We start from the raw sequence: 16,786 nt of genomic DNA on the forward strand, positions 1-16,786 counted from the left end.
CCAGTCTTTGATAATGAGTGGAATTGATAACTGGTTAAGAAAAATAAACCCAAGAAGGAGAAAATCTTCCTTTTGGGATAATAGCCCTGGAATATCTATGCTGATCGTTCCCACTGTGGTGGAAAGAAGAAACTGGATCACTCTTTCAACAAGAAACAGAAGACATTTGGTGTTTCATTAAGAGTCATTCATTTAATATAACATTCCATTCCATTAATAACTACAAAACTTTTGATTCCTTATGCCATTACTCTCTGAGGTTGCCTTTCAAACCAGAACATATTTTATTGAATATGTTCTACTCTTTCTGAGAACTAACATGTTTACTAATTAATTATATAATAAGTTACCAGTTTAAAAGGTTTCTTTTGGTTTGAGTTATCTATTTAGGTGGGAAAGTTCATAGCTATAAAGCGGTTTAACAATGAAGAATTTTTAGTCAGTTAGAAAACACATTTGCAAATATCAACTGAAGTTTCTATAGTTTTAATTTAATGTCTGGTTTAAATTTCAGATGCTGAGCCAAATTCTTGTTTGTTTCTTCATCTGTGATAAAATTGTTTGTCTTGTAATTGGAAATAATCTTACTGAATGAAATAATAGCTGTATTGTTCATGCTGCTTTGAGTGAACTAATACTCCCACTCAAACATTTATTGGAAAGTTCCAGTTATGATTGACATGATAGTTGATTCATATGGCGTTGTGATAGACCATTTTGTGTAACTGTCATTCTGAATTTGGTATAGAATATTCTTCATCAGGATGATCTGTTGGACTCATCTGCCATCGTTGTCCTGTGTATTGCAGAAAGGGAAAAGGGCAGGTTTTGACACTTGATTGACTGGTTTGCTAATAGTAACAACCATTATCAGATAAACTTGATAGCACTAGTATGTCAAGATTAAGATGAAAACAGTGACTAGATTTTATATACAACATTGATATGTCCGTCTATAACATTTAGTGCATCCCTAACATTTGTGTGCAGAGAGAGAAGACTTTTCAATGCTATTGAGCCAGACAACTCTGAATTAACTCTCTGGGGGTACTGTAGCTAGTTCAGGAACAGTATGGAATACATTACTCTTCCATTTTTATTGTACAATTTAAATATCTAACAGCAAAATACTGCATTAACAGATTTTGTGTGTGTGTGTGCTAAAGCCTGCATTTTTGAAGGAACTATTTTATGGAATAGATCATAAAAGTGGTGAATATGTGATTCACACCTCACAGTTGTGTCTTACTAACATCCAAATGTCATTTTTGTTCTGCACAAACATTCGATCATCTCTCCATTTTATTATTAATTTTGAATAGAAGTCTTGAGTCATTAAATGAGATTAAAGAAAACATGCCAACGCAATGCACTTAATTTTTTTTAAGCTTCGTATATATCTCTTTTTTAAAAAAATTATTGCTTATTATTCAGTATTTGCATGGATAGGATTGGAGGTACAGTGAGCATTATTTACAGTGTAGTGCCATTCAAAGACTCTACTCCTGTCTGTATTTGTTCGCTGGACAGTACAAAAACAGGTCAAAAATACAATCCTGTCTTGAAAAAATTGCTTACTTTGTAAATAACAATATAAGCTTGGTGCATCTGTCAGATAAAGAATTTGAGTAATCCAGAATGTATTTGTGAATCAAAAAAACATCTTCAGTTTATTCCTAGGATATACATTCTTTTAAACTTGTTTTTTGTGTGTGCATGTGTGTGTGAGAGACAGAGCAAGAGGGAGAGCATGCATTTGCAGGCAAGAACTTTTGATCCCATTGGCCAATGTAAACCAAATTTAACAGAGTAGAGACCTCAGTCAAATTCCTACAGATCTCATAAGAAATCGCATGAAATAAGAAAGATGACTTAAAAATCTCAACCAAGACAATGACTGAAGCTGGATTTATGAGAAATAAGAATTCAGATGTGTGAAAGAGCATGTAAATATCCAGTTTTATGAAAAGGTTTCACCAGAAGAAGACAATCAATTATGAGATACAAGCCCTTAGAAAACTAAACTGCAGCTCAGACAGATACTTTATTCCAGTATGCACCAGTATTAGTTACAAGTGTGGGTCAGGTGGAAAATAGACTCCCTAGAATATAAACTCAGAGTAGAAAAGGAATAATTATTCTTACTTTAGCCAAGGAAATATTTCTGTCTTTACTGTTCACTTAGAGTATAAATGTTTTAGTCTGACATTAAGTAGCCAAATTTCATAGTATGAAATTCCATCTGATAATGTTTCTGCCTTGAGGCTATTATTATTTGATACTTCTAACAATTATTGAAAGCTTCCTTCTTCCAATATAGCAGAGTAACACCCTTGTCTCTGACTGCAAGTGTTTCTCATGAGTTCACCCCTAAAATTCCCAGCAGACATATTTGTCCCCATTTCAACATCTCTGGTGACCAAGTAACATAAGCATTTGGTTACTAATTCAGCTATAACGAAACAAAGAACACACACATTTAAAAACAGGGAAAACAACTTTCTCCCCATTTCCCAGGCTCAACTTCAGTTCAGGCTCCTCTCCTCCCCACTTCCTAGTCTCCACTTCAGTCCAGACACCTCTCCTCCCACCTTTTCTTTGCTGCAGGTTGTACTCAGTGCCTTCAGTGAGGAAACAGGCGTTGCAGGAGGCTGTGCTCAATGCATAGTGATTGCCTTCTGCCGCTCCACCTTTGTCACACTTTTCTTTTGCTACTGCTTCCTTCTTACTTGTTTCTTTTAATGTAGAAGCAGAAAATGTCTGTAAATGGTCAGAAAATAGTATGACTGTGCTATTCCTCAGAACTTAAAAAGCACCCCTTTCCATTCCTAACTAGTTTTGGTATCTTCATCAGCCAAAGATAAGAGAGAGTTCTAAAGAAACCCAGTAGGTTTTCTCCACTGGTAAGAGAGACGTGAATGAATAATAGCAATAATTAAAAATTAAGCCTACCTTTGTCTTAAACTCTCAAAACTATGATATCTTCTACCAAACATCAGATCTCTGAAAATTTATTTTAGCAGATGGCATGCCATTTATGTACACGTGATGCTTTTTTGCATATCTCAGTTCACAGAACTGCACGTGCTGCCAGAACTGTTAGTGCAAAGCCACTCTTCCTGCTTACAGATGGGTCTTATCATTTTACAAACTTGCTTGGAGTTTTGGTAGTTCTCCAGAAACATGATGGTGACTTCAGTTGTATGCAGTTCAAGGACAGCAACTACAGATCCCTGAGAAAAAAATTTATAAGCCAATGTAATGTAAGGGCCTGTAATAAGCTGTATAAAAATACAAATATTTTTAGTCCTTTGATTAGACACGAAGTGAACGTTTTATTGAAGTCAAAGACCTTACATGTTGGCTAACAAAGTAACACAAATTTACTTTATAATGTTTTCACTTTTAGGGAATTATGGTCATGATCATATTTATCTAAACATAAGTTGTCTTCTTGATAACACTGTAGTTACCTTTTATCAATGACAAGAGCAGCCAGGAAAGCATAAAAAATAATTCAGAAAAGAAGCAAAACTTTGGAAAGTCAGTATTTTTCATTAATTTAAAAGATAAATGTAAAAAAAAAGTCATGTAAGAATTGTTAGTAAATAAAAAAATTTAAAAAAAAGGAGTTACTGGCCCAACTTGTAATTACACAGAGAAATATATAGAGCATGAAATATAAATTAATCAGAAATTAAAACCAGATACTATTGATGAAAAATCTTCTCTTCAAAAGAATTAAGTCTACAATTCGTGTAATTCATTATAAATAAAACATACAGGATGAACGTATTCTGTTTTGAGCAACATGTAAAAAAATTCGAAATGTTTTTTAAAGACACAGAAAGTAGAAACTTAATCCTATTGCTACAAGTATAAAACAATATAACATGTGCATGTGGATAAATAAAAAAAGTCAAGATACTAAATAAGATACAACTATCAAGAGTCACCAGGGTAGCAATAAATCATTCTGCAAATATGTTGGTTAAAAGAAAGACCAAGGAAATTCTTGATGCACTACTTAAGTACAACAAGTGGCTAATATTATTAATGAGACCAGAGTAAGATCTCAGTCAAAAATATGGAAAAAAACCAGGGTAGGACATGCTTGAATGACTTAATCAGATTGGTGAAGACAGGTTGACAAATCTGAGTTCTTAGAAAATTGATTGTAACGAGCTTGGCTAATACAGGTTACATTTGAAAACACGTGGAGAATGGATGATGAAATGAAAGACTGGGAAAGATCAAATGTAATATCTATTTTAGAAAGGGAACATCCAAGGAACTAGACACCAGTTAGTTACCAGAAAAAACTGGAACAAATAATGAATATGTAATCACCTCTAAGATGATAAGGATGAGTAACAGTTTGTCAGGACTTTCCATGAAGAAATAGTATCCAGTTTTCTTCTATGAGAGAGTAACAGCACTGGTGGATAGAAGAAAAATCGTACTTTTTAACACTGTCTTGCATTCTAAGAAGCAAGTTGAGGAAGCAGGCAAAATAACTACATGGTACGTAAGCAACTCATTAGAAAATTACTCTGAGAAGTTAGTCATCAATGAGTCAAATGATAGGCTACATCAATCTACAGTTTCATTGAACATTGTGGTGGGATCCAGACTTCAATTATGTCGTTGATAAGCTGGATGATGGAATAGAAATTGATTTTATTAAGTTTAGATTTGACACCAGAACTTCAAGTATAATAGGTAACAAGTTTAGAAGTCAAAGTGATCTTGGCAAATTGATAAGGTAGAAAAGAAGGCTGGAGTTCAATAAGGAGAAGCACTACCTTCCATTTAGGGCATCAAACATCAAGAAGGAAGTTCACCAGATAGAAAGAGCTGTAGAAGAACAATGAAAATTATCAGAAGTCTAAGAAAACCTAATGTAAATTGAAAGATGCACTGAATTGGATTTGTTTCTTCTGGAAGGCAGTGGAATGAGGGGAAGTGCAATAGCAGTCTTCATATGTAGATAAGACTGTGAAAAAAAAGGAGAGGAATAGTACAAAACAGAACAAGTATCTCAGACAGCAAGGAAGTTTCAGGGTAAATATTACAGAAAGCTTTCTAACAATAAGGTTACTTAGGTGCTGAAATGGGATTACTAGGATGTCTGTGGGTTCTTCATGAATGAAAGTCTTTAAGAATAGCTTTGACAGACTTCTGGTAGGAATCACATTTGTATGGTTAAGGACAACAGTGTGTGTATGTATGATGTCTGGAGGGCCTTCGTCCTTATTTTCTATTTCTGTTTAGCATTTTAAAACATTGCAAAGTTTTCTAGTTCAAAAAACTGTATAATTTAGAAATAATTGTTTTCTTTGTGTTACCATCATCAGAATGATTTTCATAAATTCTCATTCAGATAGATAGAAAACTTTCAGTCTGTACACATAGTGAAGATGACTGATAATTGCAATTCTGACCTGTAAATTGTGATTCTTGTAGCTCTAGTGAGAATTAACAGGTCAGATAAATGTTTTGGGTTTTGGTTTTTGGGGTTTTTTTGGTGAAAAGTTTGTATACATTGACCTCTTTAAGATATCGTTAACAGAAAGTAATCTTGGATTACTTACTGCTTAATTATCACTAGCCTACTATGGTGACAATAATAAGGTTATTTTAGAGCCAGAACTGGGCAAAATCCCTGACTAATTCAAACTAGGTTATGTTTTGAAACAAAGCTGACTTCTGAGATTATATCGTTTGCAAAATTATTACATTTGAAGTATGACATTGGAGCAGCAGTTGGCAGTATAATGGATCTGTTTGTCATTAAATCAGTTAAAAACAAAACAAATCGGATGACTATCACTGGTATGGGGGCAATTAGCACATTTTGTTATAGATGCAGTGATATAATAAACTTGATTTGCAATTCATCTTTGTGGGCAGTCATTTATTTTGTTAAGATGCTATTTTTATTTCAAATACTTCTAATTTAAACATTATTTCATCAGTATTTATTTGGAATTTTCCACCACTGAGGAAGATATTTGGTGCTAGGATTCATAGTTTCTGCAAGATTATTTTGATAGTCTCTGACTGACATTTCAGAGAACAATTTCTGTTCTTTCTACAGAGAAAAGAAGATTCTCTTTGTGCATTTACTAGCATGTTACTTTCCAAAACTAAACAACAAATATTTTCCTTTATATTTAAGACTACTGCAAACTCTTCTTACTGGTGTCTGTAGAAGAATAAAAATGTCAGAACACATTTATTTCCTCTCATAATTTTGCACCACAGCAATTCAGCTCCAGAATTGCACATATCTGATGTTTGTGTTTATATTGTTTGTTATGAATTTTAAAATTGCAGGAAAGTGTTATGCTGTATAACCTTTAGCAATGTTCAGAATTGGCTATTAAAAATTATGGAAAGTAAGTACACAAATATAACCACCAGTTTAGCTTCATACCAGAAATTTTTTGCTTTGTTTTTTGTTCAGTGAGGAAAAGAAGGCAGATGTCATTTGAAGGATTTATAAGGTACATGACCTCAGAAGACTGTTCGATATTTAAAAACGATCACAGGACCGTCTACCAAGACATGAACCACCCATTATGTGACTATTTTATTTCATCTTCTCACAACACCTACTTGATATCTGACCAACTAATAGGGCCCAGTGATTTATGGGGCTATATCAGGTATTTAGATACTGTTTTTTAATGTTTTAAGCACTCTTTGGCTTTTTTAAAATGAATACTAGGTCACATATAATCCTGCTTGGCAATAAGGAACAAAACCATCACAGATACAAGTAGAAAATGTGAGAGTGGTATTTTATTTTGTGTGTACACTTTTCAATATATTTGCCAAACCATCTGTTCATAGTCTGGAAACAATCTATTTTTTCACTTACATCTCAAAAAATCTACCTTACAGCAAATGAAATCTATAGTATGCTGCACCATATATGATTAAATCAGTTTTTAATCTCAACATGCCATGCAAAAATAAATAACTCCCTGAAATAAATGTAAAATTCCTGAGCAAACTGTAATCTGATCAATATACAGGACGTAAGGGCACAGTACGGTGGAGTATGTCAAGGTGATACTCCAGGTGATCAGTGTATGTTGCAATGCGGTCAGTTTAGAAACAACAACAACAAAAAATGTGGGCACTATAGTAGCCAGGAGGGAGAAGAAACTTTGAATGTGCAGCATATGAGTCCAAGAGGAGAAGGAAACCAGGTTGCCTTATTGCCAAGACATATTTAGAAGAAATGATCAGGGAAGGAGAAAATGGGTTATGTAATAAAGGCAATGCAGAAGGGAACAGAAAGTATGAAGAATTTGGAAGACAGGTGTCCAGCATTCCTGTTATTTTGTACTACTTTAGTAAAGTGAAAGCAGTTGGAACCATCATCTATCTGAACTTTTTTGTTTTGGTTGTTCTCTGGATATTCTATAAAGGCTTACAACCATTAGAAACACTAGTGAATTTATTTCTAACAGTATTTAAAATGATATGACATTAATACTGCTTTGCTTAAAGTAATTGCAAAGAGGGTATAAAACCCCCTCTCTTCCTTTTTGTCTACTATTTGTGTAAGGAAAATATAAAATGCTAAAATAAGCTAGAAGCGTCTTTGAGATATTGTTAGCATGTAAAGGACAGCAAGTAAAAGACAGATTGATAATTAGGTAAAATAGTCTACAAGAAAAGTTTGCATTAGTAACAAGCCAAATATTAGAAACCTAAGACCTTTAAGGGGTGCCATTAACATATTCAAAATTAAAACAGAGTAAATTTAAGGCATCTGAGAAACTTCAGCACTCCCTTTTAGAAATAAGGTGGGGGGAGAACAACTGAATTATGTAAAGACCAAGCACAACCTGATTCTGTAATTGCGATGCTGTTATTTTTAAGTATAATGGTTCTCAAACTTGCAGACAAATCCTGGAATAGTAATAAAAAAGGCCCTTTAAAACATTTCTTCTTCTATTTTAAGCAACGATTTGCCATAATTCCAAAATTCTTTTATTTAAATCTTTGACCCTCAATTTTAGTTTCTTAATGAAGCTTATTCAGATTATCCATCTTACTCCTTAATGCTCTAATAAAGTTTATAACCTAACACGCCTAAGATAAACAGCAGAAAATATAGCTCTGTCTCATGTCTGTATAATTCTACAGGATTTCTTTTCTTTTGTGATGAAAAAGTAGGATTTTTTATAATTATTCAACGTGCTTGTAATCAGAAATACAATGACTTGTATAAGAAAGTGTGGTATCTTTCTTTTGACTGTAAAATTGTTTCTCTTGTTCTTTTGAAGTGCTCTCTTAAAAGGATGTCGTTGCCTGGAAATTGACTGCTGGGATGGCTCAAACAATGAACCTGTTGTGTATCATGGTCTCACTTTAACGAGCAAAATTCCATTTCGTTCTGTAATTCAAGTGATAGACAAGTATGCATTTGTGGTATGTATGTGTGTATATATATATATGTTGGTTAAAATGTGATGGTGGCTTTAACAAAGCCCAGGGACGTGTTGTTAGAGATTCTCCAGGGTAAAAAAATAAGAAACAGAGACAGTGCTTGTGACAGTGAGCATTGTTGAAATAAATTACAGGAAAATTGTGCTATCTGTTCTTAATACCTTTTTTATTTTATTTAAGGAATGGTAAACATATTTTGCTGATAATGATTATAAACCAAACTTGGTGCAAGGAATTCAGAAGGTCTTACTCAGCTTGTTAGGCGGAATTCTCACCTGAGGTCATTTAAGCAAGGACTGAATGTAAAGTGAACAACTACTTCAGAATCAGTTTGATGTTTTATTCCTTCTTTATATCCTTTGATTTTTTTATTTCACTTATTCTTCTGTTGCTATCAGTCTGTCCTATATCCTATGCCTGAATTTACGAAATAGAGAAAAATGTTAGATAGTCTCTGAGTTTGAGACTTACTCTGTTTTCCATTTCCTCTCTTTTTGTTTTGAATTCAAGGCCTGATAAAGGTTACCATCTACTGCTGTCTTTTTGTCAGATGACTCATTAGGGCAGTGTCCCTTCTGCCTATCTCTGGCAAAGCAGCGAAAGCTGGAGAGCATTTGGCACTGTCTCAGTCTTTTGTAGAGGTTTCTGGCAAAACTCCTGCTCAAATGAAGTCCTGAATGACTATTAAGATAACTCTTGTATTCAGGCCAGCATTATGTGTATGAATATATACATCTGTGATCATACATTTATATGGATTTTTATACATATATATTTATAGCCTTCTCAGAGTCATGCAAAGCTGTATTTTTTCTGTTCTGATTTCTATATAAAATTTAGTTAGTCTCTGATTTTAAAAGATAGTGAAAACAAAAATATGGTTTTATTTCGCTGTTCTTCACAACCCATTAGATATAACTCTCCTGGTTTTGCTAATACACAGCACATTGTACATAACTATAATACAAACTTCATTTAACAGGCACAAGTTACAATAAGATGATAAAATCCCAACAACAGGTAATGGTTCGTACCAGCTGTCTATCCATGCTAAGGTGTGCTTCTATTAGTGGTCAATAGCAAATGGTCAGGGGATAAGTGTGAAAACAGGGTAAACATAAAATGGTACTTCCCTTAGAAATCGACAGTTTAGGTCCTGCCCAAGCAAAGATTTTATTCAGAGTACTTGTTTTTAGTAGCCACCAGTATTACTGGCAACTTATGAGATTTATTTACACAGTCTAAATGGACACGTCTCATTTGAGCTATTGTCTAATTTTACTCCATTTCCCATGTTTCACCTGTCTTGCTTGAGTACTGTGATGAGTAAGGTGTAGAGTCCCAAGAAAATTTTGTGATATTATAAAAAAATATGCATAGCTTGTTTATGTGAAGGCAAAGATTTCTGAGCAAATTTTAAGGATACTGTCAACTTGAAATGTAGTCAATTAAAATCTGTCATAAATTAAAGCAAAAGACATTTAATCCTGGTTTACTTTGTCAATTGCAATTTTAGAATCTGATTTTACCTTTTAAAAACAAAACAAAACAATTCTCTTCTCATAACAACACTGTGTAAACAATGGAGGAAATTCTGTACACAAATCACACACTATCCCCCACAAAACAGAGAAATATTTTAAATCTGTGTCACTTACAGTAAACTGATGGCTATAATTTATATTTAGGTAAAAGCCAATTTTGCCTTGTTTATCATTGTTTTTTCATTGTCCTTTAAAATAGATGCCAGCCATTAAAGGAACTATCACTAAAATATGTCAGATGTAAATTTAAAGGTACATGATTATGTCAAAGCTTCAAAGTTCTTCCTATAGGTACATGAAAATTGCAATAATTTTGTTTTCTATTATTCTTTTCCCTTATTTCCCCTTATTGAAATTATTTCTCACAAAACTTAGTCATTATTTCTAGAAAATTAATCTACCAAATGTGATAATTCCCTGTTGGGATGACTTAGTCAACAGAATTTCAGAGCAGTTGTGATATAACATTTAGGTGCAAAAGAAAGAGCAGATATTAGGTCTGAAGAGATGAAGATTTCTTTAATTTTGAAAAACACCAAAATGGTTAAAATTGATGGGTTTAGAATTCAGAATGTTTTAAGTCTCCTTTGAAATTAACATAATTAATTTTTTATGCTTTAGTGTGTCTGGGAGGTTTTACCCCATCCTTCTTTTTGGGCAGATGACATTATAATTCCTCTTTTTCCTTTGTAAGTTCATTTGTTGAGAACCGCTGTTTCAGACACACAGTAGCCAATGCATCATTCTTTAGAAGCTCTGTGTATCAGCTGAGCCATTAACTCTGTGAGAAATTCTGCTTTTTGCTTCCAGGTTGTGCTCTGCCCTATGCAATTGAATCAGCCTGATTTAACACTTATTTTCTCTCTACTTTCTTTACATCCAACATTAATCAGTATGTTAAATGCCTCTGATAAATTATTTTCTATGGATTATTGGACGAATACGCTTCAATATGCACTTTCCAAAGATCAGCACAGATATTACTTAGTTTCTCTAATGAAGAATTGTGTCCTTAACCGATCTTCATTTGATTTCCCTAGTTGTTTTTTTTTTTCATCTCTGTGTATGTTTAGCCCTGTTTTAACTCCCCTTTTAACTTCCTGAGGATGCTTTTTTTTCTCTTCTTCAATTGTGCTTTCTCTTTTCCATAAATATTGTGAGCTTTTTTATTGTGTTACTAACCTGAAACAACTGACTTATATTCTGAAAGTTTTGAAAATAAAGGAAAATACAGATTACCAAGGGGACTTCTGTAAGATATTTTGGGGAATCAGGTAGTTCTCTTTTTATTTATTAATAATAAAAACCTTTAAATTATATTTCCAGGCATCTGACTATCCAATTGTACTGTCTTTGGAGAACCACTGCAGCCCTAAGCAGCAGGAGGTAATGGCAGACTGTTTAGAAAGTATTCTAGGTGACAATCTTCTTACTTCAACAATTGGTGATACAGTGGTGACTCAACTACCTTCTCCTGAGGTAATAACATTGCATTTTTCTCTGTGAAAGATAGGGGAAAAAAACTGGGTTTGGATTTTTTTTTTTTTTTAGTCTTCTGAAACTGAATTTATAAAACTGCTCATCTAGTGTCTGAAGTAGACTTTAGGTGGTAACAAAAAATAGTTAAACAATACAAAAAACACATGAAAAGATAAAGAAAACAGAAAAAATGAAAATGAATCATGTGGATTCATATGGAAGTTTTTGTTTAAAGGAAAACTGTTTTCAGTACAATGCTGAAGCATGTATTTGTTAAAAGCTAACATACTAACACTTTTGCAAAGCCTTAGATCTTGCAGTTCACATCAATCCATCTTCTGCTGCTTTGGATGCATTAAAAGTTTTATTTTATTTTATATACAAATACAGTTAAGTTTGTGGGTTGCAGTTTATTTTAAATGAAACATGGCAGGTGTAGTAATGTGTCTTATTATTTTGAATCATACTTACTAACACTGAATAAACCTGCATATCAAAAACTGAGTAGCAACACTGAAATTACTCTGATTTTTTCAAACTAAACTATTACTTAATATGAATTAAGTTATCATAGTGTGGTTCATCTACAGTAGTCCTATGTTGGAGACGTGGTAGTCTAACCACAGAAAAGAGCATCTGCCTTTAGAGAGGGCAGATTTATACACAGGGAATGACTTGCCAAAGATTGTAGAAGTAAGTACTACTGAAGCTGAACTCTGAATCTGAGAGCTATGCAAACACCTGATTAATTTAATTTTGGAAATTTCAAGTTATTGAAACTGTGCTGTAATGAACAGCTTCAAAGTTTCTGTTGACCTGTGAAGTCAACATTTTGAGGTTAAACTGAACAATTCTCTTGTCTCCTCTCCTTTCCTCTCCTTTCTTCTCTTCCTTTTCTCTGAAATGAGGCTTCCAGAGTTTTAGTTTTAAAAGAGGAAACAAAGTATAAATTTTTAAACAACATTATGCTTTGAACCAAAATTTAAAAATCTTCACTTTAAACATGTTAGTCTATCTGTTTTCTGCTAATTTATTTTTTGTTCCTTAGATTGAAAGAATTTCCTGAAATTTAAACATGTTATTGAAATGGAAACCTGAATCTACATTTTTTGTCAATAACAATCTTGATGGAACTACTTAATCGAGTTCTGTTACTGGAAAAACATTCTCTCTTTCTCAGTGTGTTTCTCCCCAAGGCAGTGTTTCTCAGCTGGTGGCTTGAGACCCCTGGGATATGAAGTCAGAAAAGGCAATTAGATGGGTGTTGAAAATTTTATTGCAAACTAAAACAAATAAATTCCCATTGTTCCAGTCTCTGCACATAATTTTCTTTCAAGGACAAAAGTTTTTTTTTAATATCTTGTAACACAAATAGATGCATGCATACAAAACAGTTATTTAGGCTTGTCACTGTTATCAGTGGTAGATCAGATATATTTTATACCTTTTTTTTTACAGTAACTGAAAAAGGAACAATGCAAATGAAAATGTGGGGAGGAAACACTGTCATAAGGAAAGACAACACACAGAGAGATGTATTTTTGTAAAGGATTTGTCATGGAAAAAATATTTTTGAAGTGGTGTGTCCAAAAGACATGCTACAGTATTACCATAGTGTTATATTTTCATAGCAATGTTGTCATAAATATATTTTATACATCTTAATAAATTTCTCAGTAAGCCAATATTTTTTTTTAGATTGTAGCATTATATTTTTTATATCACACTGTGCAATATCACTTTGCAACCTTGAAAACTGTTCTGTAAATTAGAAAAAAGTATAAACTGTATTCAACATGAGGGTTTGTTTTAAAGCTTCTCAAAGCATAGCTGCATTCAGTCTAATAGATGACCAAGGATCATATGTCCTCTGTAGCAAACACAAAATCAGTGTGCTGCATCTGAATCATGGAGTCACTGAATCACATACTTAAAAATATTACTTTCTATGAGATATGTCCCTTACTGTATGTTTACTGTGATATAAGGAATTCATACTTCCTATTTCCATAGCTTAGAGTTTTCATAAGTCAGCTCTGTAGAATTTTTGCCTGAAAATGCATTGCTGAGTTCCATACTTACTCCTCACTTAAATGTATGCCGTTCAGGTGAGATTCATTTTATTGAACTTTTAATCTTTTAAAGTTATGTGAGATGTATTCCACATCTATGTAAGATGTGAGAGTTACCTAAATAATACCACTGTCCTCAGCTGATTTACAAAAGTCTGAATTTAATAAATCATTATGTTGAGAATGAACAAGGATTAGGATCATCTCCATTTCTCTTAGCTGCTCTGATCAAGCACGTAAGAAAAATCATTAAGATTTTATTTTGCAAGGGAAATATGTAGTTAGGACTGAATTTGCATATAGAGTAGTAAGCTTGACTTTTGGCTGGCATCTTTTTGAAGAACCACTTTTGGTCCATGTTCAAAAGGAGTTTAGTGGCATCACATCCTTAAAGCTTGGGACCTTGTGCATATTCAAGGCCTGGGTAAATTCATTATCATTTGAGTGAGCCAGATGTTGAATTTACTTAGTCTTAAGCCTGTGTCGTGGTTTAACCCCAGTCAGCAACTAAGCACCACGCAGCTGCTTCCCCCTCCCTCCTCCCAGTGGGGTGGGGAGGAGGAAAGGAAAAAAACTAAAACTCGTAGGTTGAGATAAGAACAGTTTAATAACTAAAGAAAAAATAAAAATACACTACTAACTAATAATAATAATAATTGTAATGAAAAAGAATACAACAACAAAAAAAGAAATAAGAAAACAAACCAGTGATGCACAATGCAATTGCTCACCACCCACTGACCGATGCCTGAGCCGCGATCCATGCCTCCCGGCCAACTCCCCCCTGTTTATATACTGGGCATGACGTTCCATGGTATGGAATACCCCTTTGGCTAGTTGGGGTCAGCTGTCCTGGCTGTGCTCCCTCCCAGCTTCTTGCACACCTGCTTGCTGGCAGAGCATGGGAAACTGAAAAGTCCTTGGCTTAAGATAAGCGCTACTTAGCAACAACTAAAACATGAGTGTGTTATCAACATTATTCTCACACTAAATCCAAAACACAGCACTGTACCAGCTACTAAGAAGTTTACTCTGTCCCAGCCAAAACCAGGACAGCCTGCTTTACTTAAGCAGTGCAAAACAGATGTTACAGAACCATAAATGACAAATTTAAAATGCTGTTCATGAGAAAGATTCTCAGTTAGTGTAAAAAAAAATAGTTGTCACCTGTATCATTTACTGTTGCACTTTTTTCAAGATGGAGCACGAGCGAGAATAGGGAAGCTATCATATCTGGTATGATTCTATAGGAACCCAACTGGTAAAGCCATCCCAGGAAGAAAATTGTATCAGAAGTGTTAACACCAGTAACAGAGTAAAGGCATTGTTCTTTAAACATAACAGTCTTCTGATTTCTAATATAAGTCTAATAAAATATAGTAAGTGTCAGGATGATTAAAGTTCATTGTAATTGCTCAGATATGAGATTGGTTCAACAGAATGATAAGTGTTCATTGACAAGGCTCAAGCGCAGGAAATACACTTGCTTAGAGGCTGATACGACGAATAGCCTGATAAATCATTTTGAAAAAAATTACTATGAATAATGCACTCAAGGGAATTGGTGTACCTGCCTACATGAGTACTTTTAATGGCAAAATTCTTATCAGATAACTGTATCTATCTATATTATATTCACATGCAACAAAAAGGGAAAGCTTTGAATCAGTTTCCTCTTTTGAGACTTTCCTATGTAACTCATCTGTATTTATATGTGAACCTGTGTCTTTCATTGAATATTGAAATAAAAAAAAAGAAATAGAAAATATAGCAAAAAGCAACATTTTTTAAAAGAAATCATTATATGCTCTAATTTAGCCTACTGACAGGTCTTAAGTTTTCTTTGTAGAGTTCTGTTCAGCATGTTCTGTGGCCAACATACATTCCTTTCACCTAGGTTATTAGCTTTTTCCTTAGCATGTTTTATTAGATATGCTTTTAAAGTCTGTTTTAAATATGAGTTTAAAATGATGATTTCTTCAGTGTTGCTTCTTTTTTTACACTGTTACACTGTCTTATATTAAAGCCAAATAAAAATAGGTGGTAAATTGCTTATATGCTAAAATATTTACTTATCTTGATTATAAATGCATATGAATGTCACACTAAAGTAGCTCAGTATTAAGGTGAATATACTTCAAGTCACTTTACCGTGTGTGTGTGTGTGTGTGTGTATATGAATTGAATTACGCTGAGTTTAAAAATTAAGGTATTTGGAATAGTTACAGTGCTTTACTTCCATTTTCCCTACAATCTTGTTTACCTTCTTTTGTCATCTTCACCTACCTTGTGTTGAGCTCCATCCTCCTCCCTTCTGGTTGGATCTTAGCAAGGAAGATGGGAGGGATTGAAAGGGTAGAGAGTCTTTCACTCTTCATTGAAATTAATGATAACCACAGAGACCTTTTTTATAAAGTGCTCTGTTAGAGAATATTCCAATCTAATAATATCCCTAGGGACACAACACAAACCTCTTTACTGCCACATGTGCCTCACTTGCCTATAAATGCAATGGGCATACTTCTGTCCATCAAGTTCTCTGATTTTCTGCATCACAACAAGTTATTGATCACTTAGTTATCACCTCTTGTGTTCATGACCTGTGCTATTGCCTTCTTTGCTAGGCTTTTTTTAACAACCTGCTTGTAGGATCCCCCAAATATTTGGCTCTGGACTAACCAGTTCAGCCCTCCTTCCCTTTTCTCTCAGATTTCTTTGGCAAGGACCTTCAACATCCAGCTTTTCTCCCTGTCACATGAGACTGAAACACTGTTTCTTGGGTGGGAAATCCTCCTCATCTGACAGCTACTGTTGTTGTTCCTAGTTTTGCTCCTCCTATGAAGGGGTACATGCAGCTCATGCAAGATGTCCTTTTAATACCCACTTATCAATGTTCTTCAAGATCTGAATCAAATGGTGCCCTTGTCTGTACGTGAAGTGGAATACCACATAATTTCTCCAAACACTTCATAGAAACATTTGCCAATTACAAGTTCTTATTTAGATCTTGGAGATTTGGAGATCTCCATGGAAATTGTTTTCTCCTCTGTTGTCTGATCAATCTCCTACTTCCTTTTCTAAGTAGGTTTTGAGCTACACCTTTGTCAGCTGAGATGATTGTGTGTGTCTGGAAGAAGGATTAAAATGCAGAGCAAACCCATTTTTAGGTGCTTCCTTGGACCATCTTATGCATGTCCTTATGCATGACATCTCCTACCATTG

At 34.0% G+C, this 16,786-nt stretch overlaps 1 protein-coding gene across 1 annotated transcript in view; it reads left to right on the top strand.

Moving 5' to 3' along the window:
• The window catches only part of PLCZ1 (phospholipase C zeta 1), a 58,992-nt gene that overhangs the window by 8,669 nt on the left and 33,537 nt on the right, over positions 1-16,786 (top strand). The window contains exons 4-6 of the mRNA XM_050913330.1: positions 6,470-6,671; positions 8,307-8,451; positions 11,340-11,492. Coding sequence (XP_050769287.1) covers positions 6,470-6,671; positions 8,307-8,451; positions 11,340-11,492 — 500 coding nt within the window. The remainder of the gene's footprint in view (positions 1-6,469; positions 6,672-8,306; positions 8,452-11,339; positions 11,493-16,786) is intronic.

The sequence above is a fragment of the Gymnogyps californianus genome, chromosome 1 (assembly GCF_018139145.2).
Source record: "Gymnogyps californianus isolate 813 chromosome 1, ASM1813914v2, whole genome shotgun sequence".
Taxonomy (NCBI): Eukaryota; Metazoa; Chordata; class Aves; order Accipitriformes; family Cathartidae; genus Gymnogyps; species Gymnogyps californianus.